The sequence below is a fragment of the Chiroxiphia lanceolata genome, chromosome 7 (genome assembly GCF_009829145.1).
Source record: "Chiroxiphia lanceolata isolate bChiLan1 chromosome 7, bChiLan1.pri, whole genome shotgun sequence".
Lineage (NCBI taxonomy): Eukaryota > Metazoa > Chordata > Aves > Passeriformes > Pipridae > Chiroxiphia > Chiroxiphia lanceolata.
The window spans coordinates 25096997-25123072 of NC_045643.1; the positions used below are offsets into that span (position 1 = coordinate 25096997).

A 26076-nucleotide genomic window follows, 5' to 3' on the forward strand; every position below is an offset into this window, starting at 1 on the left:
CTCTCAAAAAAATCCCAGCAAACCAACCAACCACAACACGCACATTTTCATGTTGCTTTTGTTCATCTCTTATTGTTATGCTAATGTTCCTAACCTTATGCTTAATAATCAAGTTGCCTAATCTGGGAATACAGCATTCTTCAGATTTCTGATCTTCTCCAGCATTTTGCGTGAGAGGAGTGACTGTTGAGTCATGATGGATATTCAGTAAACTTTAAACACTTTACCACAGTTCTTTGGTTTCATGAAATATGCAACATAGTGACCACTGGGGAAGAAACTTCCAATCAACTGCTAAAACATCAATTTATTTTTTACCATTGCTGAGCACTAGAATAGGCTATAACACAATAAAATAGTTTAACTTTATTTTAATTTTGGCAAATCTTGAAGTGTGTTTTAGTGTGAGAAAAGAATAACTGAGCTGCAAGAACGCCTTCAGTTCTGCCATTAAATATTGCTAGTAAAACTTGCTTTTATAGATTTGCATATCTTAGTAGAGTTATGAATAATGACAGCATGAGTGATGATCAAAGGTACTAATTTTCAGACCAGCTTTCTGATCTGTTAGGAATCTATTAAATTAGAGCACTTAAATCCCACAATTTCCTTTTATAATAAATATATTTGGTTGTATTTTAATAGAATGTGAAGGAATTCTCATGGTTTCTGAACACTTGGAATGCTTACTTGCTGATTTTAATGCTGAACTTTTCTCAGGTCCGCGTTCGAGGAATACGTTTTTTTGTAAATCACAACATTTAGCAATGAATTCTTCAACAAACATTGAATTGTTCACAATGTTCCTTCATTGTGAAGGAGCGTGAAGGCACACAATCAACACCTTTGTAGATAAATTTTGTCATCCAGTGTTCCAGATGCATGCTGAGTGCAGGTACTATTGCTGTGGCAAGGAACAAAACAGTAGAAATAAATTTCTCACAGGCTTTTGAGCTGCTCAGTGTTTTCCTGTCTAAAGGAGCATCCCATTTCTAGGGCAAATCTTGTCTATCATGGCCTCAGGCTGTCACAGTTGTGGCAGATCCTCAGGATTTAGGTTTTTTTGTGAACTTGAAACCTAAGTTATGTAACACTTCTGCCCCTAAATTTTCCCCTGGGTTCAGTGCTTCTGTTTCTCCTTACGAATTCTTCCTTTAAGCCCTAAAATCCTCTGTATTTTTAGTCCTGGAAAAGTTCTGTAGGGTTTTATTTTTGGTTTATGGATTGTTTTTTTGTTGGTGGTTTTTGTTTTGGTTTTTCTTTTAATTACTTCATGTGCTATCAGCAGATGCTCAAACAGTTGAGGTATTCCTCTGGGAGTTTGTGTATGCTTCCAGTGGGCATGATCATACCTGTTCAGGACAGAGGGGAAAATGGTTCAAAAGTACTTGTGGTTTTTTCTGTGTTTTCTGAGAGGGGCAGGAAATGTAATTTCTAGTAAATGTTTCATCCATACTATTTGAAACAAAGTAGATAAGGCTTTTCCCCCTACACCCCCTTTCTTTTATTAATACAGCCTGGACTTGTGTAGAGCTTAGTCTCTGTTATGACTTTGATTTTTTAAACTTGCTATTTAAGTGTGGTTACTGATTAAGCTGTTTATTTCCTTAAGCACTGTTAATGATAAATAAAATAAAAACATTTGCAATGTGGCAGCAATTTTTTTTAATTTGGCAATTATGTATTGGAGTGTAATGATGACTTTTGGATTTTAGAATAATGCTTGCCTAATTGTGAAATGAAACAGTTATGCCCTTCAAATGTAACAGTCTTTTACACTTGTCTGGTCTTTCTCTCTGAGCAGATGAGCAGCAAGCTTTGAATTCAATCATGCAGGATTTGGCTGTGCTTCATAAGGCCAGTCGTCCTGTATTGCCCCAGCAAGAAACAGGAAAACCAAAGTCATCTTCACCTAAAAAACAGGTAATTTTTAATGTCCTCACTAACCTACTGAACACGGAATGTCCTGCTGTGACTTCTGTAATTATTTTTCTTGCCAACCCAGTGAGCATACCAGAATGAGCTATTAGTCTCCCACATGTGCTGCCATTTTCTTTGTTCATGTTCTTGTATTATCAGCAAAATGAAATGGTGGCATTTGAGAGCAGATCATAGTATATGCTTAAATAACTCTTGTATTGGTAAATTGAAGATCATAGAGGTATTTTGACATTGTGTGTAGAGTGATTTTATAGTTGTTGTTATTATTATATTGATGCTATACTATTTTAAAATATCAAGAAAAAATTTATAGGTTTAGTAGATTGTCCAGTTGTCACCTATATCACACCAAAGAATGTCAGTACAGCAGCAGAAACATGCTTAAACTCTTTTACTGCGTCTTTGGCCTCGTTTTCTTGTTTGCTCATGTGCTGGAAATGTGAGTTCTTTTCAACTGTATTTTCTGTAGATACTAAACAGAAATGGAATAAGTAGTAAATACTTAGTTGATAGGTTTGAACTACTATACTGAGAGATTAGGAGAGGACAATGATTTTTACTCATAAATAACATAATAAACATACATTAACTGTATGTTTATTTGATTGGATCCTTAATTTACAGTTCAATATTTAATGAAATTTCCGTTTTTACCTATTTTAACCTTTTAATATATATATTCCTATATATTTGGCTTTTAAACTGTCGAAACCCAATGGCTACATCTTTTTCATTCTGTGCTTTAAAAGTTGTATGAGTTCAGTGTATATCACAGTGGTGCTTTGCTGATATCATGTACCTCGTGTGTGAGCTGTGACTTTAGACATTGTGGTAACATGCATTTTTGATCCAAAATGATTTGAGTATAATACATGTTTAGAAAGTTAGAAGAAATGTTTATCCTTCTGTTTCAGTTTAGGAATTTTGAAAGTAATAATTTGTTAATCAGTTGTTTTGGAAGATGCAACATCATTAGTTGGATAATGCATTATTGTTTTTCCTGCATTATTGTTTTGCCTGCAATAGGTGCTAATACAATTTGGTTCTTAAAACTATGTTTTTGCAAAAAACAAACTTTATTTCCTCTGCAAATATATACAGATATGGTTATTGGGAAATTTATTCCATGACTGCTGGCTTAATTACATATGTTGGTTTCTATGGTAATGCTTATGAAACAAGATATGTTTCTTAAGCCTGGAATGCTCAGCTGCAAAGTGTACGTAAAAACCTGTTGTTGGAGCTAAATCTACCTGCCTGTTCAGGATAGAGAACTTTTTGGTAACCATTCCATGCTGAATTTGAAGTCATAAATCTGTTATAATATTAAAATATATTGATAGAAAATAATGTCTTTACTTAGAGAAGCATTCATTGTACTTCAGAATAAGTTTTTGTATTTTTTACACACTTTAAGCCTCTATCAGGTACTTCAGCAGTGGTAGCTTGTTTAGATACTTGTTGTATTGGAAAGGACAGAAAATTAATAAGGAATTTAGCTCTGGTGTAAGATTATTGAATGGGAGTTCATGGCCTTCATTAAAGGAGGTATTAACAAACTAATAGTGGTTCCTTTATGTCTTTTCTTACAGAATGATGTTAGAGTCAAATTTGAACATCGAGGTGAAAAAAGGTAATGGAACAGTCTTGTCTCTTAATTATTTGTAGAGTTTTGTTGTGTTTCTATCGTAAAATTTCAAAGTATTTCAGATCTCTAAGTGTATTTTGCTTGAGCTTAAATTCAGTTTTGATATGAACACAATTTAAAGATAATTAACTGTTTGAAATGTGGGCTCTAAGTATGCATAAATGTGGAAGTATCATACTGTACCTATGTCCCATGGAGGATCCTGCATTTGGTTACCCTTCAGATAGGTATTTGTAGCCATGATCAATTACTTAGATCATTAGAATAGATCTCAAGTTTGAATAGACCAGAATATAAATTTTTTTCCTTCATCATGTTTGTAATAAATGCGTGATAATTTATTGTTACTGTAACACCCAGAGAAAGAGGTCTAGAATCTTAAATCTCAGTATTGGATTGTACTTTGGAAGTACCAGTATGAAACTGTAAGAAGAAAATTTATTAAATTCGGATTACTTTTATTTAATCAGTTAAAATTTATTTTCATTTTGTATATGAGGTGGCTGATGCACCTGCTTAAAGTATACAAGCATCTGTATATATGACTGCTCTGATGACTGCTTAAAAGCTTCTACAGAATTCAGTGTACAACTCCATGCAGAACTGGTTGTGGACAACTGATTTTGCCTGCCTGTCTCTTTCTGAAAGCATAAAATTTCATTCTGCCTGCAGAGAAATGGTTATAGAATAAGATCTTTGAAAATACTTAAGGAAAAAGGAAATAATATCCTGCTCATACTGTTTGTCAGTAGAAATTGTAAATTACTTAATTGCTTCAGAATGAAACCTGTACTACTTCTGGGCAGCCCTTGGTGTGATGTGCAGGAGCTGAGTGTGTGTCCATGCTGATTACAGTGTGTGCCCTCTCTGTACATGGAGCAGTAAAATAGCAGTAAGTTCCCTCGGTATTAGCATTCTTCAGCTTCTTTCTGTCACTTCCCTGAGCATCACACATAAAAGTGCATCGGTAATGGTTGAGTGCTGTAAGTAATTTGGAGGAAATAAGTCTTTTTGAAAGCTTTTAAAATTGAGGACTCTTCTACCTAACTATTTCTCGTGAAATAAGGAGAAGCATGAATTTAAAACAGAGAGATGTTTACTTGCTGCCACTCTGCATGGATGGTGCATTTTGCAGTTTATCATAATTCACTTTCACAGTGGACTAAGTTAATCAATTCAATATGAATTGCTTAACAAGCATAAAATAAGTGTGTGGAAAGATACCTTTCCCAAGCTTTTATGCTCATGGGCCTAGCTCTGTTCTGCACTGTCCCAAGTGCCTTGAGCCTACTTGCCCAGAGGTACTGGGCAGCCCAGGCTCATTGCTCAGCATGAGTTATAATACTTTTGTTGCCTGAGCATGTAGATCTAAAGATAAAGTAATGAAATTATGCAGGAAAAATAAGTTATGCAATGGCTTTCTCACTAGGTTTGAAAAAGAGAAGTGAAAAACAGAAATGATTTCAGACTTGCTTTCAGTGGTGAATGTGGCACTTTGTTCCAAGGAGCTGGTGGTGTGATGGGTAGAACTGTAGGCTTGTTGCACAAATTGTTAACTATAGTGAGAGTTAGTGTTGGTTGCTCTTGTTTGTTTTGGGTGGTTTTTTAAGATTTTATTTTTTCACAATAATTTTTAATTGGAAGTGGCCTGGCTTCTAGTCTCATTTCAGTGAGAAAGTTGTCCCCTAACCAGTGTAGTACTAACCGAACCACTGATGAAAGGAACAGTTACCCTTTGCTGACTTTTCTGCTTCACAGAATTTGAGTGCTCTTTCTTTTTTGAATGTGAATTGGATGTACCTCAATAGCTTAATCACTTTTAAATGCTTTTTTTGTTTAATGCTGTTGTATCTCAAAAAATACAATAGTTTTCTATAGTAAAAGGGCAGTATGGGCTAACTGGTTTGATGAGACATTGAGTTAAAAGAAAATCTGACTTGTTGACCTGCAACCACACCATTCTTACAGGAACACATTTGAAGCACAGTTAGTGATGGACTGGGCAGTTTGAGTGTGTAGTTCATTATGGTAAGGATGGTGACATTTAGTTACCTTCCTCAGGTAAGACAGTCTTTCAGATTTCCAAAAAAGGGATTAATTCCTTTCTGATGTTTATGCTTGTCAGCCCATGGTACTCCATTGTCTTAGTTTTCTGGAGTAGAAAATTTTAGAAGTTTCTAAGAATTTGCCTCTGAAATGGAGGCTTGCAAAGCATTAAGCAAGCCATATAGAAGCAAGTAAAGCAGTCATAATGAAATCTGATTCTGTGCTTGATTATCCGTTTTAACTTTTTCACTGCTTTTCTTTCTTTTTTTTAAAGTCTCAGAATATGGAGGACAGTGAATGAAGCATAGTCTCTTATGGTCTTTTTAGTAATAAATTTAGTTCCAAAATAGTTTTTAAGTAATGAGTTGCTAGATTTTCATAGGTAATGGACAAAAATTCTTTAAAACTTAAATTGTTTTTCAGGATCCTGCAATTACCAAGGCCTGTTAAACTTGAAGATCTTGCGGCTAAAGCTAAAGTTGCTTTTGGACAGACTATGGATTTACATTACAGCAATAATGAGGTAATATTCTGTGTCCTCTAAATTCTTGCCTTGGGCATTGATTGTTTTGAGGCTGAAATTTGCTCTCATAAGTAGTGGGAACCACTCCTGTGACAAAACTTACTCCTGTGACAAACTCCTGGGTTTCTAGTACGTGTGTGTGTGTTTTCTCAAATATGTAAGTCTTGTCCACGTTAGGATAGGCAGGAGATACGTGAAGTGTTTCATGAGTATCGTAATGAATTATGTCTCAGACTTGGTTAGGAATGAGTAAATTGTCTTCCTGATCTGCCACAGTTCTATTACAAGTCTTTACTTTTTTGAGCTTTGTTGTGTTTGTAAATTTGAAATAACATTTATCCTTTCTTATAAACTCTTTTCTTTAAGGATTAATCTTGTTAGGCAACTGCTAGAATGCTGCATTTAGTTACTGTTTAGATTGGACGAATACACTTAGCTGTTGCTCCTCCTAAAGTGGCTGGTTCCCAAAGATTTCTTGGAAACAGTGCCAGCACTGTCAAGCCACTTATGCTTGATCAATTTTACTTCCAACTTTCCTTTAGAAGCAGGGATGGAATTATAGCAGATATATTTACAGATGCAGGATCCATTCTTGTGAGTTACTTCTGGGTTTTGCCTTGAGTCAGCAAAGTTCATAAAGGATTATTCGTGTGGTTATGCACAACATAATTGCTGTATCTAATCTGTATCTTTGCAGAAGAAAATGCCAGTAATTGCTGTTTGTTGGTAACATTATCAGGCACTTCTGTGAAACTGATCCTCAAAATGAAGAATTCCAGCAGATGGCTTTTGGAGATTAGGAAGGTCAAAAGTGATGGCCCTTCATAATGCTTTAGCCTCAGCTCCTTCCACTGATAGATTCTTAGGCATTTGAGTAGGTTTTCTTCTTGTCAACTTCGGCACTAGCTGGCAAATCATCCCATCACCTTTCAGAAATGGGATGGTGATAACATGTCATTAGGATTAAAACTGCAACTTAACAAATGTACAAACTCTTCATTTTATCAAGACCCATTTCTTTTTGTATAAAACTACTGTATTTTGCCTGGTGATGTATTTGAACATTACTGACTGATGCTGCTTACAAGTAGAATAGATTTAAAAATCTGTATTGTGTTGTTCCTTTGTTACAAGTAGAAGTTGTAATGTACACTCCTGAAACACAAACTCGATCTTATGTGTTATAGAATTCAGATCTCAATAGCACTTTAGTGGCATAACATTTTCTGTTCTAAAGATACATGTATGCTAAGTTAATTCTAATTAGTTAGATAAAGTAAGATTCTAGCAAGGACTAGAGTTGTTGCACATGGATCACATCTTCCTTAAGGAAGTAAGGATACGCTTCCTTGACAGATTTTGGGTTTCAATGGAGAAATTCTGTTAGTGATGCAATTTCAAACAAGTGTAGTTGTAATATTTGAGATACAAAAGTCTGCTTTATGCTCTGTAAAATAAGACTTCTGTTCATATTACAGACTTGTGGTAATTTAGGCAATGGTAAATACATTGACCCTGTTGCACTTGTTTCTCTGAAACTTGTAGGATATTCAGTTGCATATATACAAAATGGTTGCTCTTTGGTTGTGAAGACTTGTTCCACATGCTGTAAATAGTGAAGGCATCTAAAGGAAGAGTTAAGGTTGAACTTTAGACATTTTGATGCTAACTTGAGGGATCATCTAATAAATTTTATTTTCAAGTTGTTTGGTATGAATGGAAAGATTCCCTTTATTTGTTTCTCTGCACTTGACTTTCTCATTTTTTTCTTGTATCCCATTTAAGACTTTTTTTTCCCCCTCCCTTTTTTGTAGCTTGTAATTCCATTAACCACCCAGGATGACCTGGACAAAGCTGTTGAACTGCTTGACCGTAGTGTACATATGAAGAGTCTCAAGATATTGCTTGTAATACATGGAAATACACAGGTATGAATTGACATGCTAAATGCCTTTTTCCTGAGTTTTCATATTGAAGTATTATTTATATCTTTTTTTAAAGATGGCATTTTTCCAATTGAAAATAATACTGATTGCTTCTTGATTTCAGTTTGAACATCCATTAGCATCTTGTATTTACTCAGTTTTAACTCTTTCTTAGATCCTTCTCTTTGTTTGTCTTCCCTACAGTGGTAGAAAAGTGTTCCTTAGTAGGATGCTAAAGTGATACAGATTTGAAAAGCACATAAAATTTAAGTAACAGTAGTTATTTGAAATTGTTCTTTAAGTCGCACGTTGGTGGTACTCCTTTGTGGGAAGTTCAGTGTTTGTTGTAGCAAGGAGTAGTGGACTATAGACTAAATGCTGAGGTATTTTGGTATTATCTAACAAACCATGGCATTGATATTCATAAGATTTGTGTACTGGTACATATTGAAAATTATTTTTAAAGAGTAAGAATGAGCTACTAAAATAGATCGATTGTGATATAAATTGGCAAACTGCTTTTTTGACTGCTCGAAAAAAGGAATGTACTGCACAAAGCCTGTAAAGTTTACGAAGTATTTTCATTGTGAGGAGTATAAAGTAATAACAGCAGGTTGTAATATTTATGCATTTTCAGTCACCCAGTGTAAATAATATGGAACCCTTGCCCTCACTGGAAGATTTAGATAATACAGTGTTCGGTGTGACAGACAGGAAAAGGCGACTGTCTGTAATAGGTAAGGTGAATATTTCAATAGCTTTAATTGTAAAAGCTTTTCTTTTGTAGTATTCTCTTCATGAGGATTTTGCTCTCAGCACACAGTGTTTGAATTTCTCATACTCATCAATGACTCTACTGTAGAGTTTGCACTTGGGGGAGTGGATTTTGAATTTTAAGTTAAAAGTGGTTTAAATATATATAATACAGAAAATTACCCAAAACCCTGAGAGGTAAATAAATGTATGTAGAATTCTTTGAGGTAACTGATGGGTAACCTAAGAATCTGGTGTTAGTACTCCCCTTTATTTTCAGATAAAGGAATGAGCTACTGAAAAATCTGTTTATATGGCAGTGTGTTTTCTTGCTCAGTTTAGGACCCTCATATTTTTTTAATGTCTGAACATTTGTGTAAAATACTTATTTAGGCATTGAGATAACATTTTTGCTTATTAATATTTTGAAATTGGTGTGATGTTAACTTCAAAATTTAATTATGAAACTAGAGAGTTTCATGAATAATTTTCCAGACAAGTTAATTATTATGTATTTATTATGAATATATATATTTGTGTTCTTACAGACTTAATATTCTACAAAAAAACCCTGAAATTCTCAGGAGTTGGAAAGGATTAGTTGACATGGGTGGAAGGGTTTGGATTTTGATTTTGTTCAAAAGAAGAAATTTATCCAGCTAGATGTGTGAGCAAATTGTGTTTCTGTTCCTGTATAATGAAAATTCTTTTTAATGCCGTTGAGGCAACTCTGCCCCAAATTTTTCATAATTCCTGGATTGCAGATTTCAAATGCTATACTTAAGTGTTGCATTGCACAGGCATTTGGAAAATGCCCAAAGGAAGAAGTGATTCAGGCAGGCTCAGTGCCTGTGAAACATTTGAGTAAAACCTCTGGATTCTGGGTTAATGTAGAGACTCTGAGTGGCCTTTTTCTTTCGAAAGGTTCTAATACTCGTGATAGGAGTTCACCTCCCCCAGGATACATTCCAGATGAGCTGCATCAGGTGGCTCGAAATGGGTCCTTCACCAGTATCAACAGTGAAGGTGAATTCATTCCAGAAAGTATGGATCAGGTAGGTGTGTGATTTATTAAAATTAAAGTTTTTGTTAGGTTGCTTTATGAAATACTGCTGAAGGTTATGGAACTGTTCGAAAGAACAGCAAAAAAATTGATGATAACTCTAGAAAACATGATTGGTGAAAGAAGGTTGAAATAATTGTGCTGTTTAGTTTCGTAGAACCTGGGTTTTTTCTCTGTAAGTCTCTTCAATTTTTAAAATTTTTAAATATGTTTTAAATATGCTACAAGGACAAAGATAGTATTCTTAATTCCCATGATAGCTGAGAGAGGTAGTGATAGATATAAATAACAGCAGAAATGCCTACATTAGAAAGCACAAACCCCTTTATTTTAATGAGAAGGATATGTAAGAAAGAAAGTTTTACCCGTTTTCCAGGTAATTAAAGGAGAATTTAAGAAAGACTTTGGATTTGTCAGAATTATTTGGACTTAACTGATGCTTAAGAGTTGGACTTGATGATCCTCGTGGGTCCCTTCCAGCTCAGAATATTCTGTGATTCTCTCTGATACTGTGTTGAGGTAGAGGTAAGGGGATGGCGGTGGGTCTGGCATAAATAAGCTCTGAAATACTTTCCAGAGTCACTTGGGTTTTGTGTGAAGATCACAAATGTATGTTATTTTGTTGTTCTTACTCGCCTGCATTAGTAGTGTAGGATATCAGCACATTCAGCAAAAATAAAAATTCTGCTCTCTGAATATTAAAACTGCCCCTAAAAACAGCAGGAAAAGAAGCAGAAATGTAATGGCTCACAGAATTGGCAATGGAGAAAGATGTTTTAAGGAGGAAAGAAAAATAATGCTGCATACCCAAATCACTTCAAGTTGTTGTTGACATTGGCACTGTATTTACAAATGACAAGAGGCAGTGGGTTTTATGAGCTGACTAAATGAGAGACAGATGATAGAATAAAAACAGAGGCAAAGGGATTGTGCAATTTGTTGCACAATTTTAATGACTGAGCTGAGAATAGAGACTGAATTTCCTACTTTCTAAACCTGGGTGCTATTCTTTATCATAGCCACATGGTCAGATCCATCCCAGGTCTAGATTCATTCAGTGAAATGATTACTTTTGACCGGGACCAAGTCATTTTTGGTCTGATCATGACTGGTCAGACAGATGATACCTGGGATGTCCATTCACTCCTGAGTATTCAAGAGGTATGTAACCTGTCATATATGCATTGCTGTGTAAGCTGTGAGCAGGTTTAAATTAATGAATTTTACTTTCATGGAAAGCCAGATTAGTTCAACCTTTACAGCCTCAAGGGCCAGTTTTGGGTGTTGGGAACTCACAAATTCTGTTTGCTCCCTCTCCCCTAAGGTACCACATCACCTTGGCAAGTGTTGGCCATACTGCCTTTGTCTGTCACAGGCTGCCAGATAAAGACAAGAAGGGAATTAGAGAGTGGAGGGCTTTACTCTGCTCTGCTGTTGATCTGTCTGAGCACAGCTATTCACACTGACAGCAGACCCCACACTTGTACAGAAGAGATGATGGGTTGGATAAAAGTGGGCCGTGGGCTGCCATTTGGACCATACTGCATTAGGTTATAGAGGTAATAAATATGGCAGCAGATGAGCTTTTCTTATCCTTTCAGGACCCACTTTTCGGCACCAGAAAAGAGGAGTAAAACTGCTGAACTTGTAGTAAATGTTCTCCTCCCGAGTACAGAGTTTATAAGTGGCTGAGTTGCAGAGTGCAAACTCACTTTCTGGACAACATTTCTTTAATAAGTCCTTGACTGGTGTTCAACAAAGTGTATGCCCAGGACCTTTAAGATGCAACACAGACCATAAAAATTGGAGGGGTAACTGCTTGATTTACAGCAAAAGACTGGTGCCCAATTCATAGAAAATAATAGATGTTACATAATATACCAAAACAGACTTCATTTTAGGAGGGAGCTTGTTTTAAGACAACAGATTAGCTTTCCACTCTGTTTTTACCAGCTCTTATCTGGTTTGGATTTTTTTTTTATTAGCTGTTTCAAATCAGAAACCTTAAAGTATTTAAAAAAAATTTGAAAACCAGACTTGAACTTGTTGGTCTTCCTCTGTTTGTTATTTATTAGATGCTGGATCCATTGTCTTTAAGCAGTCCTGAAAACTCTGGCTCGGGAAGCTGTCCCTCACTTGACAGCCCATTAGATGGGTAAAAATTATTTACATTCATTATTTAGCTTTTTTAGATTGTATAATTTATCAGTTGTAATGTATAACAACTCTCCAGTGACAAAGCTTCTTCCAGAAATTCCTCTCTAAGTTACAGAACATTTATAAAAGCTTACTCAAACTTAATTGCTTACTAATACTTGGAAAATACAGTAGCTTCGTTTTTTTGAAATAATTTGTGTTTGAAACAAAAAATAATTAGACTTCAGATCCTACAAAAATGCACTGAAGATTTTTGGTAGATGTTGCCAGATTTTACATATGTGTGAAGTATATTCCCTGGTGGTGAGCCACTCCATTAAATTTACAGTTCTAAGGCACTGACATATGAAGTAGGTTTTCCTTTGCCAAGGCAGAGGGTACCCACTTAAAGGAGATGGTGGAATCATTTAAAGACTCAACGGACAATCCCGTCCTTTTCTTGGTGATTACTGTCCATTCCTCTCCCTTTGCTCCCATTGCAGGCTTTCCACTTATTTTCCTTTGTTAAAGCCCATCATTTAGCAAGAGGCAGCATGTACTGGGGAAGGTCTGTAGGTCTGTTTGGGATGACCTCTGAGGAGATTCATGTTTTGAGAGGGTCGCTGTCCACCAGTGAAGCCAAGCAGAACATACTCCTGTTCGGCCTATGGTTGGTCAGAAAAAGAACCTTGGGTGTAATGTTGTGCAGATTGGCTACTTGTTTATTTGGAACTGCTATACAAATAGTGCTATTTTATTTAATTGGTAAAAAGATAAAGAATTGGAAATCACTGCCTGTGGCAATTAAATAAGAGCTATAATATTCCATAGTACCATCTCACATGAGATGATGTGATTTGAGAACACAAATACATTTGGTCTAACATATACATTTTTGAGTTGAATAACAAGTCTTCATTTCACAAGCAAGAAGACAATAGACGTGAAAAGTATTTTGTGGTTGTAGTGTGATAGGTTATACATACCTAATGTTTAATGTAGCTCCACAGAATAGAAATTCTACCAAATTGCCAAATTTTTAGGGTTTTTGTGGGGTAAGGGTAAGTGGAAGAAGGGGAAATAAAGCAATCTTAATACAACCCATATTTCTTCTTCAAAACTTCTTTTGGTTGTTTTTTATTTACTCAATTTGTCACCTCTACTTAGTTTGTTTTCCTTTTTTTTTTTTTCCATTGAAATATTTCCTACAAAGATGTAGGTTTTGTGTCTCCATTTAGCTTCTGTTACCCATTAGAGAAATTCTTACCAGAAAAAGGAGGACATTGTTTTGGTATGTTTATGGAAATATACTGTAATCGATTGCTCTGACTGGCAATCCCATCCATTCCTTTTGGTGGCTGGGAGTTACATACCAACTGTAGGTAAGAAACAATGTGATCATATAAGAACCAAAAATTTTTCATCATTCTATAACTTAACAAAATCACTTTCTTAATCCTATGACTTTCATGGAGAGAAGAGAAAATACTTTTCCTCATCAAAAGGTTCTACAATTTCTTTGATTAAATTTCCCCAAGAGTTTTTGTAGGCTGTATAACAGATTTTGCCAGTCTGTAAACCTTTGTGTTTAGCCATAAAGATGTTAAACATAACAGTGTTCCTTTGTGGCTTTACCTGTGATAATTCATGTTTTTACTAATATTATTGCTCATTAACAGTCTGTTGCTTTCTTACTACATTAAACTCAATAAGCTTTTCCATTGTTACTGATCTTCAGTTGTTATAGATATCTACTAGATCTGAGTTTAAGAATTGAGTTCCACCCAGTTAAACTGGTGCAGCAACTTGTATAGCAGTAGCTTTTCATCAGTTGTAAAGAATTATGAGACAGTAAGATTAAATGTTGAAGTAGTAGATTAACAGCAATTTTTAGATTCTGTATGTCTTACACTTCCAGGGACAACTATCCCAAATCTCGGATGCCAAGAGCGCAGAGCTATCCAGATAATCATCAGGAATTCTCAGGTAGGTACTAATCTCTGGACATACTAGCTTTCCAGAACTGTTCCTCTTGCAGCAAATAATAAGGCTAAGAAGGTACATTCACATTAAGAGCTATTGTATTACACAAACACAGGATGGTAGGAGAAGGCAAAGCAACAAAATCCAATCCAAATGAACACAGTAAAAGATACCGTGGAGATACAAGAACTTCTAAATGTTTTCTTCCATATTATTGTGTGTGACACCAATGTTGGTGTTCATAGTGTAACTGTCTGCTTCTGTGAAAAGAACAAACATTGCAGTGCATAGGGGCACACAACAGTTAGTTAAACTGGACTGTAACATCCATCTGTAAGTTGACGTATAACTGTGGTTAATTTATTTCATTTTGGGATGCTGCAGTTTAACCCCAGTAGGCAGTTAAGCCCCACACAGCCGCCTGCTCGCTCCCCTGCATGGGACTGGGGAGAGAATCAAAGGGTAAAAGTAAGAAAACTCATGAATTAAGGTAAAGACAGTTGAACGGGTAAAGCAAAAGCTGCACACACAAGTAGAAGGAAACAAGGAATTCATTCACCACTTCCCATCAACAGGCAAGTGTTCAGCCATTTCCAGGAAAGCCATTTCCATTTCTATCACACCTACCGGTTACCTGGGAAGACAAACACCATCACTCTGAATGTCTTCCCTTCCTCCTTCTTTCTCCCAACTTTTATTGCAGAGCACAACCTCAGACAGTATGGGATGAATATCCCTTGAGTCTTATGGGGCCAGCTGTCTTGGATGTGTCCTTCCCAACTTCTTGTGCCCGCCAGCCTACTCTACCAGCTGGCAGGGCAGTGTGTGAAACAAAGAAATGCCTTGATTATGTGCAAATGTGCTTCAGCAATAACTAAAATATCCCTGTGTTATCAACCATGTTTTGATCACAGATCCAAAACATAGTACTATAGGAGCCACTGTGAAGAAAATTAACTCTTTCCCAGCCAAAGCCAGTATGTGGGGCCTTCATTTTCTCCTATGTGAAATAATGATCACTTTGAAATGCTCATGACTTCTGTAATTGAAAGCACTGCAAAGTGAGAGGATGAAGGAGAACTGTGTGCTGTGCCTATAAATTAATCATCAACACTAATGTTTTTTTCATACCATACTCTGGCTTGAATCCAAGTTGTTGTGCAGGGTTCAGGCTATGAAGTGCAGTGGGTAACCTTGAAAGTGCTCTGAAGTGTCTGTCATGGTCACGCCTCACTACAGAATTTTACTGTTGAACAATAGTTAGTTTCCAGTAAATCAAAGGGGGTTTGTGGTTTTTTGGTCTATTACATACTTTTAAGGCTTCTTTTTATTTTGTTTGTGAAGCTTTATCTAGGTAATTGTGCAATGGTGAGTTTTTTCTTTTAAGGATTCTAGAGTGCTTAACAGATTGCACCACTTTTAAATAAAAATGTATAAGAAACATTTAGGTGGCAGAGATAAATACCAAAAAAGTTGGAAATGTCAGAAATTAGTTTGCCTTTCATGTAATCTTAATCTAGTTTGCTTGTGTTTATTCGGGTTACTTTTCTAATAGGATGATCTTGCAATTTTTTTTTTTTCTGTGAGTTTGTGGGTTTTTTCCTTTGGGTTGCTCTGGTATGTTAACAGTGGGATAGACAGCAATCATTAATTCCATATTCAGTATTTATTCCCATGATTTGATGTGTAACAAAAGCAGAAAAAACATCCATCTGGCCTAGTTTTTCCTCCTGCCACAACCAGTACCAGGCTTCTGCAGAGGAGCATGTAGTATTCCTCCCTCAGAATATATTCCTAGTCATGTATAGCTCTAGGGTTCTGCAGATGCAAGATGTTCTTCTGTGATTTGCTGGATCTTTTTCCTTTCACAAATTTTTCCTGTCTCTATTTCAACTTGTATAAACTGTTTCAGCATCACCAGTCTGTTGCAACAAGAAGTCGTGCAATTTATTGTATTTTAGGAAGAAGTATGCACTTCATGATTCTGGTTTTTTGGAGGGTTTTCTTTTGTTAGATTTTTTTTTGGGGGGAGGGGGTGTTTTGGTTCGGGTTTTTTATGGACCTCTTTGTCTCCCTTTGAGCTGTTGCTTTTCTAGTATATGGAGGCCTACATTCCTTATGGAGGAGTAGACCAAAACTTTGTTCAGTGTATCTTAATGATTTACAGCTTTTAATTTGCTTCCTAGCCAATACAGAGTTCAGCTGCTCCTTACTGGAAGTCTCTATCACAAACCTTTATATAAACCTACATTTAATTTCAGCTGTATAAACCTACATTTAATTCATCTGCTGCTTTAACATCCAGTCACGTAGACTCTTAAGGGCCTTCTCTAATTCTTCAGTTGGCTTTATTTCTCAGAATGATTTTGTCGCCTCACTATTCATTATCCTGTACAGAGAATTCATGCATAATTAAACTGCATGAGTTTTAGCCCAGATTCCTGTCAAACTGTTGACCGTTTCCTCCCTTCTTATGTACTTATCTTCTAACCAATTATTTATGCATGAGGGACTTTTTCCTTTATCTTATGAATACTTTTCTCCTTCAATACTTTTTAAAATCGGACCTATTGATTGTAGTTCAGTAATTCAAGCTCTGTTGACTCATTCACCAACTTTTCATATTTATGCATCTTTAAATTATATTCTTTAGAGCAGTTTTTCCTCTAGAAACTACTTTTAAAACTGGAGTAATTAGGCCTGCTGTAGTCCTCTGACTTTCTTTTAAGCAAATCTCTTGAGCTGTTGAATTCTTGATCCTCGGAACTTTTGACTGAACGTCCTTTTAGTTCTTGTGGGTTGACAGATTTGTGGCTTTTGTTCTGTAATCTGGTTTTGCTCTGATGCTTCAACTGAAGCATATCCTCTGATATGTTCCCCCATGTTTAAGTTTATAATGCCAAAAAGTGATTAATTTAATATGCTCTTGTCACATTTTAAATTTTTTAATCTTTTTATTTTCTAGTAGAGTATGATATCCCAATATTCGAGAAATTTGGAAAGGGGGGGACTTATCCCCGAAGATACCATATTTCATATCATCAACAAGACTACAATGATGGTAAGTGTGAATACTGCAGCAGTTTAATTAATCTGTTTTTCTCTTCCTAAAACATGAATTAAAAAAATTAGTTTGTAAAAATCTTAATGAATGAAAATGTTGGAGAAATTGAAACCTTACATTCTTTCTCCAAACTCACTTGCTAAACTTCTAATGATTGATAGAGCTGCTGAGCACTTTTACATCTGGTAAAGTTATGGATTACAGAATTCCTGATTCATATGCACAGCTGCATAAATGTTGTCTATCTTCGTCCATGCACGAGTCATCCAGTATAAGCTTTTGACCTTTGTGACCCTTTTCTATCTAAAGCAGATATGTCAGTTTGTCAATTCTTGTTCTACTTTAAAGAATCTCAAACACAGTGGAATTGCTGTTAGGAGTTTCTTAGATTAAAAGAATAAATAAAATTTAAGAGCAGTGATTTAAACCATGAATTAGCAAATAGCTGATGAAATCAGTTGTTGGAATGCAAGGCAGCACCTGCTGATGTAGCCACAAGACTGGTTCGAACAGTAATAACATTAATACAAATTTAACACATTAAATTTCTAAAGGAAGGAAAGAGAAGCAGCTGAAGGATTTTCAGAATTCTGGGTGTGTCGAGCAGTAGTTGAGAAGTGTTAAGAAGAAATTTCTCCCAAGACCAGATAGCTTCATTTGCAGTGTGGAATGAGCACAGCAGTAAATGGAATTACGTTACAGAAATCAGAGAAATATCAAATTGAAGGACTGCAAAGCAGTTTCAGTCCAGTCCCTTGCTCTAAGGCAAGATTAAAGAAACAAAGATCTGTCACACTGACTTTTAAGTAAACTCTAAATTGACTTCAGCAGAAGAGATGCTCACTTTCTTTATGTAACCAACTTCAAGATAGCTTATCTTATAACTTACCTTTCTCTGTCTTCAAAGCCATTTTCCTGCAAATGAAACTAGTAAGTGGTTAACACATCTTAACACTGTTAAAAATTGGTCACTGACCATATTATAACACTAAATCACACACACATCTATTTTCTCTTAGTTTTCTTCTTCTGCTCTAGCTGAGGCTTTTCTCATGGCCACCTTATGTATAACATATGATATAACCAGAACTCAGTAGGTAGCAGTCACGTTAATGTATTGCAGAATGACACTTTTTTCCTAGTCCCCTTTCTGACTGCTGCTCAGTCTGTGGTCTGTTATAGTTCCTACATCCTTTTTTACATTACTTTTAGCCAACCAATTATTATACACTTCGTAATTTCTGCATTAGGTTTCTCTTTAACTATATATGTTGTACTTCCTTACTGAATTTCATTTTGTTGATTTCTGAATCATCTCCAACTTCCAATACCATTGTCAATTTTGCTTTTTATCTTTAAATGGGCTTTCAGCCACATTTAACATGATGTCACCTGCAATATTTCAGTATATTATGTTCCATCATATGTACATCTCTCTCGCTGCCCACAGCTTCCTCCAGCTGTTGTAATATGCTAATTTCACAGGGGCGAAAAAAGCTTCGATTGATCCCTTATCGGGAACTCACCTGGGATCAACCACTTCCAGCCCTGCGCCCCCCCCCCCGCCTCCCGCCGGGACATCCCAGATGTCCTCAAACTGGGACATCTGGGAACTCTTCCTCCAGTGTAAAACCTAATGAATCAAAGACTCCATCAGCTATTGCTCAGTTCTGTAGGATGAAACTTCATCAGCTGATGCTGTCCTAAAAATAGTTGTGTTATCTAAATAGATTAACATAAATTGCATTAGCCATCTAATTGTAATTAATGTTTTGAAGATCAGTGCCCTTTTTTTTTTAATTCTATTGCTGCAGCCACCTCCAAATTTGACATTGCTTGTGTTTTGTTTTCTTTTTGTGTCTTTGTTTTTGGTTTGTTTTTTTTTTTCTTTTGTTTTGTGCTCTTGCTGTTGATTGCATGTGTTGGTCTTTCTCTGCATTCAGTTCTTACTGGTTTGCAGAACAAAGATGACAGCTTGGGCACATGGATCGTGTATCTTGTTCTCCTTTTTATCAGAAATTTGATATTTACACATTAATAGAGCAATAAAAGCAGAGGCAGGGTGTTTTCCTTTCTCCTCTTATAGCCCTCCAGGTTTCTGAAGCATTTCAGAACAGTTCCAGAAGTTGATCCTAATTTTGGTTTTGATTCAGTCTAATCCTTATATACATCTGTGATGAATGTTTGTTTCCTTCTAGGTGGAAAGTTAAATCAGCAAATTTCATGATCATCGTGTCCTATTATATGCTGTGGCAGATTTGAACTAGATGGTGTAGAATTCATAAATTATTTGCATACACGCGTTTCTTAGCACTATTTTTTTGTAGAGTAACATTAGTGTTCTTTGTATATCATTGGAGGTCGTAAAACTTTTCCAAGAGCCAGAAGGACTCAGGGGAACAGCTTCCGATCGCCAGTTAGTTTCAGTCCCACTGATCACTCGCTGAGCACGAGTAGTGGAAGCAGCGTCTTTACACCGGAATACGAAGATAACCGAATGAGGAGGAGGGGAAGCGACATAGACAATCCTACCTTGACAGTCATGGACATCAGCCCACCCAGTCGCTGTAAGTGAAGGCATTTTGTGAATTCCGCTGTAAAACTCTTGCCTTACAAGTATACTATGTCAAAATTAAGCATGTCACCAAAATACAGGCAATTGAGAAATGTGGTTTTATCTCTCTAAACAGGAAAAATTCAGGACTTAATCCTCATCGGTATTTTCATGGCTTACTGTGCCAATCTTCATGTAGATTTTCATATGGAATCTACATCTGTGATAACAAAATATTGTAAAAATAGTTTGGATGATTTATTAGACTCCTGAGGACCTGAGAGGGTTTTGTAGGTTGCAGTTACTATTTATTTTTGCATATGTCGGTCAAGTTTTCTGTTAAACTGTAGACCATAAGTGGTACTATTTCATACCTGTGGTAGCACATCAGGAGCAAGTATACTTTGTGATGACTTCAATAGCTGGTACATTTTAATCATGCCTTCATTTTTAACAGAAAGTTAAGTTTGTTTAATGTACTTTTTCTCTTTTTCAGATTAGCTGTTGCTTATTTTAAGTATGTTTATCTCTACCACAAATTAATTTGTGAATAAATTTAAGTAGCTCATGTTTTCCATCTTACAGGAAGTTTTATTGATCTTTGTAACTTATACGGGGAGGTTTAGGGCACACAGTCTCTGTTGTTGAAAAATGTAGTCTTTTAAAAAATTATTTTCTGTGTATTCCAGTTTTTCTCAATCAGCTGAATAACAAGCTCATTTGAAAACCAAAACATATTATATTTTCAGCACCACGAGCTCCAACTAACTGGAGACTTGGTAAACTGCTGGGTCAAGGTGCATTTGGCAGAGTCTATCTGTGTTACGATGCTGATACTGGAAGAGAACTGGCTGTTAAACAAGTTCAGTTTGATCCTGATAGTCCAGAAACCAGCAAGGTAAGTGATACCAAAGGGAGACCTTGTAAAGGGCTTCTGTTGAAGTGGTGTGTTTTGGACTAGGCTGATGTTCTTTCCTGAACAGGATGAGCATGTTTTGAATGTGTTTTAAACCACGTACTGTGTTTTTGTGTCCTTGTTAGTAAACCTGCTTTGTTCGTACCACAGATAGTTAGTCTGCTTACCTGATTTTTATGTTACATCCCATTTGTTAAGTTTCAGGCATATGCTTATGCAGTGAACATACATAACTTGATTTGGTGCAGTCTCGGTCTCTAAAATTAAACAATTTATTATGAAGCGTGCTCTGAAATGATAATTATTTATACTTACAGAAATTAGAACAAGTTCCATTTATAAACAGAAAAAGGTGTACAAATTTAAACATTCCTGAAAAAAATTCTTTAGGATATTTTTTTTGGCTATGAAGAAGACAGTTTGAGATTATCTCTTTTTTTATCTTTTGATGGGCTTTCTGTGTTTTGATTGTTTTGTTGTTGTTGTTTTGGTTTTTTTGTTTTGCTTTCTTTAAGCTATGCTCATCAGGACTAGCTGCTGTTACTCACTGTATTTCTCTCTAAAGCACACAAGTTTCCTTGTCAGTTTATTCTCTCTCTAAAATGGAGCTTGTCCATCTTTAATTACTGGACCCTGGCGGAGAGAAACTACTTAAAAGTAGCATCAATCTTCTATTTTTCTTTTCCCAAATCATACTTGCTGCTTTTTACAGGATGGAAAAAGAATTATTACTTTCCCTGCATTAGGACTGCATTCTGCACTGTGGGGGGGAGCAAGGCCAGGAAAACAATGGGTGTAAGCACGACTGCAGAATTGAGTGGCTGCCAGTTATAGTTGCTGCTACTAGTGATGTAGGATCAAGGAAAAAAGTCAAGAATCACTTGTGCTGTAGATTTCTAGTGTAGTTGTTGTTGCTACGTCTTTTAAATGTAACAGAACAGCTGATTATGCTTTGAAATTGTTAAATATGAAATATAGTAGTATCTCTTCTGTAGCAACAGTTTTGTGACCTCCTTTGCCATAGCATTTGGTAATATGTACCTCTCTGTGTTAAAAAAATCTGTTTTCTTTCTAACATCAGAAGTGTGAGGGTATCAGTCTGTGATGGATAAAAATTAAGTTTTGATGAAAAACTTCTAGGTGAAATTTGGAATCTAGTCAAATCTGAATTCATGGGTTAGTGTTTTTCCAGCATCTTGCTGTACAGTGCATTTCAAAATATCTTCCTGTTTGCAAAATTTTTGCTGTTTCAGATAGCTCTAGAGAAAGCAACAGCTGTGTTAATGTTTTGCTTTGTTGTATGTCATTATTACAATCTCAAGTGGTCCTCAAAGCCATTTTTAAAGTATAGTCTATCATCCTAGAAATGCTAAGAATTAATGCTAATTATTTCACTACAAAGATTTACGGGAATTTTTTTCCTGTGTTTTGTTTTTTTGTTGTTTTCTTTAATCCAGTTGGAGGCTTATGACATGTTGCATAATGATCACTGACGTCACACATATTGATATCTGCTGTGCTCTGAACAAACAAACATAACTTCAAAATAAGAGAAACAATGAAATAACAGCAAAATCATCCCAAAGATAATTTATAGAAAAGCCATAGTTTGGTTTTTTTACTTACTTGAAGTTAACACTGATATTTTCTTGTTATAAAATGATAAACTTTACATAAGCTGCAGGAGTATTTTGTTACTTAGTTTGCATAACCCTTCAATATGTACATACTGTTCTGCTCTAAAAAACCCAAATCCAAAACATTATTGTTACCACACCAAGCATGGTAAATCTTGTCTGGTTTGTCCTTTCAGGAAGTAAATGCACTTGAATGTGAGATTCAGTTGCTGAAAAATCTGCTGCATGAAAGGATTGTTCAGTATTACGGCTTCTTGAGAGATCCTCCAGAAAGGACGCTCTCAATATTCATGGAGTACATGCCTGGGGTAAGCAGGAGAGCCCGGACACTTCAGCCATCCTTTGTGTGCAGTGTGACGAGCACCCAGGCAGGCAGCTTTTGCATAAGTACACGCAGATATTTAAAATTGTCCAAGTTAAAAACAGTCACCAAAGATGGGTACTGACAAGTGCTTACAGCACCCATCATCTCCATCGCTTGCTTGGGTTTTCAGAATTACAGTGGTTTGTACAAAAGCTCTTTGTGTTTGATTTTGGCATAAGGAGTGCCTGGCAGTATCTTTGAAAAGACAATACTATCATTAGTAAACTGTTGAATCTTCCTGAATTTTACTGTTTTGTTTTGCCGTGCTTCAATTATTTCAGAAAAACAAGAAGTGGTTTTCTGATCAGGGTGGGAATAAGTGCATACAGAAAATAATCTTGGTGCTTGTTTTTTGTATGGCACCTACATACATGTTGAACTGCTCTTCTGCTGCTTTGTTAGGAAATATTATAAGGTCAGAAAATTGTACATTTTCATTTTCTCACCAAGTGGGGTCAGCAGAGCTAAATAAAATGAACTCGTATGAAAACAGAGTCTCTGTATTTCTGAATAGTTACAGCATTCTACTTACTCTGAGACTCCACAGGAGAAAAGTGGTGTCTGGGGATTGTTTTGGTGGTGGTGGTGGTGGGTTTTTTGTTTGCTTCTTCATTCCTTAAGTGAGATCTGGGCTTTGTTTTGAGGGGCTTCTTGAATTTTTCTGAGATTTGGAGGGCAGTGTCACAGAAGTAATCTTAGCAGTTTGTGTGACAAAGCCAGGTTAAACAAAAGTAGTTGCAAAAACCCAATAATTTTTTATTCAATGTTATTTTAAGGCAAGACTTGCTTACCTCCTAATTTTTAGATAAAGCACTATCCTCCAGCATGTGGTGTTTTTTTCTTGACAATGTTTTTTTCAGAGTATAAACAAACATAAGTAAAGGGTATGTATTGAGTCCAACCTGAGTATCACCTTTTAATCATCGAAAAGGTTGAGAGTGGTGTTGGAGTGAAAGTAATGCTGTTCTTTCTCTACATTGCACTGGAACTATTCAGCTGCCTGACAGTTTTAAAGTTAATAGTTTAATATTTCAGTATATGACTTCTCTGCCCAGTCTTCCTTTGGTCAAAGTATATATTTTTCTCAGTGGAGGTAAGACCATATCTGTACTCTTTAAGTTGATATTGAGAATGATTGTAACTTTAAAATATCTGTGTTTCAGGCATAAATTTAGTTGAAGTTCAACTGTATTATTAGCTCACCTGTGATTCTAGAAGTGTTAGTGTTTTATACTTCTTGTGTGCCATAGGGTTCCATCAAAGACCAATTGAAATCATATGGAGCACTCACAGAGAATGTGACTCGTAAATATACGCGGCAGATTTTGGAAGGAGTTCACTATTTGCACAGTAATATGATTGTCCATCGAGATATTAAAGGTAAAGATAGTTCTGTGCACAGTTCAGTGCTCTTTATTACTGATCATTTTCCAGTCTTATGTGAAGCACTAAAATGTAATTAAGTTTGAAATACCAAAATACTGACTTAAAATCAGTGAGATTGCTTTCCATCTTTTAGTCTTGTCATTGTTGTAACCTGAGGGGGAAAAAATAAGCATCTTTGTGATGTTCTAGCAGACTTCTGACAATGTTTCTGTAGTCTCTGTCTGCAAAACAATTAAGATAAATTTCTTTGATTTTATTTTAGTATCAATAGTTTTAAATGCATTGGAGGATGATGTCATTAGAAATAGATAGAACGTGCAGAGGAAAAGCATCATGACTCGAAAGTTTGTGTTTGCAGAGTTCTGTTTAATCAGTTATATAGATATTACCCAACACTTCACTGGTGCAGGAAGTCACTGGCGGAGGTGACTTGCCTGATAAAATGACTCAAACTTCTTCCATTTTGCTTCCAGAAAACCTGATTAAACAGACATATTTACTTTTTGCAGCTAGATACAAGTGACTTGCATGTGTTGCATAAGCAAAGTATGAATATGTAGAAAGATGATGATGTGCAAAACAGATGTATTGAACACAATGCTATTGTATTCTGTAGAATTTTTACCATTCTCCTGTTGCTTTGTATCAATAGTATTTTGTTCCAAAAGAGATTGAGATATCACAGTCAATTTGTACATGCTTGTGCAAGTAACTGTTTTGAACAAATCTGTAACACAGTTTGAGATTTTGCTTTAATATAGTATGAAGACATTTTCTGTTCTGTGGAAGCACCTTTCTCATTTCTTTTTATTTCCTGTGTGTGGCACATTCCTTATTTTGCCAGGAGGCCTTTACAAAGTGACTGCCACTTCCCAGAAAAGACCTAGGATGCAAACCAGTGTGTACAATTCAGTGTTTTCTGAACTGCAGAGTAGAGTAACAGAAATGAGCAGAGAAAGTAAATTTTCTGCCTTGAAATTCTAGGATGATGTTGTGTTGTATCACTGAATGCAAACTTCTGTTACTGTTTTCCATACCAAAGCATTGAGTCTTCCATGAATGTAATGCTGTGTTCCCTTCCTTCCAGGAGCAAATATTCTGCGGGATTCAGCAGGCAATGTGAAGCTTGGTGACTTTGGTGCCAGCAAACGACTGCAGACTATCTGTCTCTCTGGTACGGGAATGAAGTCTGTCACAGGAACTCCCTACTGGATGAGTCCCGAAGTTATTAGTGGAGAAGGATACGGCAGAAAAGCAGACATCTGGTACGTTAAAAAAAAACTTCTCTACTGAAAAGTGTAATTTCGTTTTCAACAGTGTAGGTATTTGTTTTCTGAAGTTGGAGTGTTTCATTCTGGGGTTTAAGCTGAAGGATGTGGTAAATGTGAGCACTGACAATAGATAAACGTGAGTACTGACAATAGAGAGCCTAACACTGAAATTCAGGAATTTTTTACCTGGCAGCTTCTCAGCCCATCAGTTTAGAGATCGTAAGAGAATCCTTTGAATTGACCTTGCATGAAGTTAGGATTACCAGACTGTTCCTAAATTCTGGAGAGATACTGGGTGAAAACAATACGTGAAGCTTTGAATCATCAGTTCAGTCAATGTTGTTTAATGAAACTTCACCACTGAAATACCTTTGATGCAAGGCAGAAAGTTGAACACTTAAGAGCAAATTAACCAGATTTAAGTGGGAGTATCAAAAAAATTTGGTTTAAATTGTTATTAACTACTTAAGAGGGAAAGGTAATTTTCAAACATGAATGTTAGCAAAACATTGCGTAAAGCCAATCTAACATGGTTCCAGCTCCAATGAACAGATGACTGTAGTGATTTGACTCCTTGAACTGCAGGTGGTCTGTGAACATGGACTAAGGGGCAGGCAGCAGTACATGTGCAGGAGTAGTAACACTGTGTTTAAAAAGGAATCACATTATATCCAACCAATCGCAATACTTCTAACCTCAGGGAAATTAATTTAGGCTAGTTCAGGTCAGTTAGTAATTACTTTGCTATACTGGAATAATAGACCAGCCTTAGAGATTTCAAGCAGTTGACTTGTTCAACTTTGAAGTATTTGTGCCACAGTTAATGTGTGTCTTTTGGTTGAAAAAATCTGGGATAAAACTTAAGA

The 26076-nt window shown here is 36.0% G+C and overlaps 1 protein-coding gene across 3 annotated transcripts in view; it reads left to right on the forward strand.

The window, feature by feature from the left end:
• Nucleotides 1–26076, forward strand: part of MAP3K2 (mitogen-activated protein kinase kinase kinase 2) — a 53482-nt gene that overhangs the window by 19924 nt on the left and 7482 nt on the right. For 2 of the 3 annotated variants that reach the window (XM_032694048.1, XM_032694049.1), the window contains exons 3-16: nt 1805–1923; nt 3534–3574; nt 6059–6158; nt 7973–8086; nt 8721–8820; nt 9761–9891; nt 11975–12054; nt 13954–14021; nt 16984–17079; nt 19443–19649; nt 20386–20534; nt 22366–22497; nt 23804–23933; nt 25027–25204. In XM_032694048.1, the coding sequence (XP_032549939.1) occupies nt 1805–1923; nt 3534–3574; nt 6059–6158; nt 7973–8086; nt 8721–8820; nt 9761–9891; nt 11975–12054; nt 13954–14021; nt 16984–17079; nt 19443–19649; nt 20386–20534; nt 22366–22497; nt 23804–23933; nt 25027–25204 (1645 nt within the window). The remainder of the gene's footprint in view (nt 1–1804; nt 1924–3533; nt 3575–6058; nt 6159–7972; nt 8087–8720; nt 8821–9760; nt 9892–11974; nt 12055–13953; nt 14022–16983; nt 17080–19442; nt 19650–20385; nt 20535–22365; nt 22498–23803; nt 23934–25026; nt 25205–26076) is intronic. The other variant, XM_032694050.1, reaches the window with a different exon arrangement.